A 1,505-nucleotide genomic window follows, 5' to 3' on the forward strand; every position below is an offset into this window, starting at 1 on the left:
ATATTAAAGTAAATTTTCAAAACTTTATGAAAACTATTAATGCTGTTTGATCTGACACGCAGCTGATATCTACTTTTATTTTGACAAACTTAACCAGTATACGTCATCGTTTTTATGCGTTTTATTTAATATCACGTGTATTTGAACGGGTTAAACAGTACAAACACACTTATACGCTGAAAACAAACAAAAGTAGAAAACAGATATAGATAGGCTTTCGATTGGTCGAGTCTGACGGGCCATCACAGCTCACCTGTTCTGCCGCTCCTCCCTTCAGCYAACATTTCCCTGTCGCTGAACTCTGCCCAGCGGACAAGTATGCGTCACTTTTCCTAGGTAAAGTGAAACGAAGGGACTCGGTTATGTTTCTTTAACAGTAAAGAGAGAAAATGAAGTGGTGCTGAGTCGCGTGTGTGTGTCTCGTTCACGTACAGGTGGGTTTTACGTGCGAAGGGGACCGTCATGTTGTTGTTTCTGTTCGGCTTCCTTCAACTGCTGAGCGGCGGACACCTGGCCTGTTTGCGGAAACTACTCTCTGAACATGAGGGAGCAGACACCCAAGAAGGTGAGACGTTTGTGTGTGTGTTTTTTTTTTTTTTTTTTTTTTTACTCACTAAACTGTCCCTAACATGTCCAGATAATAAATTTCCGCTTTTTTTAACACCTGTTTGTGCGGCAGTGTTTGTGGACCAAGGCGACGCCAACTCGTTCCTGGGGCGCCACCTGCTGTTCAATCGGTTTGACTTCGAGATGTTCGTGCAAGGCAACCTGGAGAGGGAATGTATGGAAGAAGTCTGCAACTATGAGGAAGCAAGGGAGGTGTTTGAAAACATCCCTGCCACAGTACGTAATGCTTTAAGTGTTTTATAAATATCAAAACACCTCACAGCAGACCGCAGCACAGTCATGACCTGTTCTTTTTTATTGTATAGGATAATTTCTGGAATAAATACACAAAAGGTAAGAGAAATATTATTTGTATATAAATATTAATGAAGATAAGTATATCATAGTCATTTTAAATATAGATATATAGATACATGACTATAGTTATGTTTGAAAAAATACATAACAGCTAAAAAAAGCACCTTGATTTGTATCCAGAAGGATTACATTACCATTTATAAAAATTACTTTGTGATCCCTTTCAATTAATAAAATGAGATCATTTGAGTGTCGACTGTCGTCTCTCATTTTTAACTTGATATTATTTAGGGATGTGGATAAATTTTTAATCCTACACCAATATTAAATCTGACAGCAGATTCCAAAAGAGCATTTCAAACCATACAAAATAACACCAAAAATCATGTGATTATCTGAAGTATGAGGGAAGTTATTGATGTTTGTTCAGGTGAAATCAGCTCATGTTTTCTTGCTGCAGTTCACAGCAGAACCAATGTGGCCTTTGTGACCATTTCACCTTGCTGTTTTCTAATTTTGCTCATAACTTCCTCGGTGTTCAGGATATCACCATGAAATTTTGACATGGCAGGCAGGAATAC

At 38.2% G+C, this 1,505-nt stretch overlaps 1 protein-coding gene and 1 long non-coding RNA gene across 2 annotated transcripts in view; one reads left to right on the forward strand and one right to left on the reverse strand.

Annotated features, from left to right (window-relative positions):
• Positions 1-297, reverse strand: part of LOC106513180 (uncharacterized) — a 6,826-nt gene extending 6,529 nt beyond the window's left edge. Inside the window, exon 1 of the long non-coding RNA XR_001309757.1 lies at positions 254-297. This is a non-coding gene — a long non-coding RNA (uncharacterized LOC106513180). The remainder of the gene's footprint in view (positions 1-253) is intronic.
• A 137-nt stretch (positions 298-434) lies between these two features.
• The window catches only part of prrg4 (proline rich Gla (G-carboxyglutamic acid) 4 (transmembrane)), a gene marked incomplete at its 5' end in the record, with an annotated part of 7,755 nt that continues 6,684 nt past the window's right edge, over positions 435-1,505 (forward strand). Inside the window, 3 exon segments of the mRNA XM_014001885.1 lie at positions 435-565; positions 680-843; positions 933-960. Of these exon segments, the coding sequence (XP_013857339.1) occupies positions 435-565; positions 680-843; positions 933-960 (323 nt within the window).

This window comes from Austrofundulus limnaeus, unplaced genomic scaffold (genome assembly GCF_001266775.1).
Source record: "Austrofundulus limnaeus strain Quisiro unplaced genomic scaffold, Austrofundulus_limnaeus-1.0 Scaffold10, whole genome shotgun sequence".
NCBI lineage: Eukaryota > Metazoa > Chordata > Actinopteri > Cyprinodontiformes > Rivulidae > Austrofundulus > Austrofundulus limnaeus.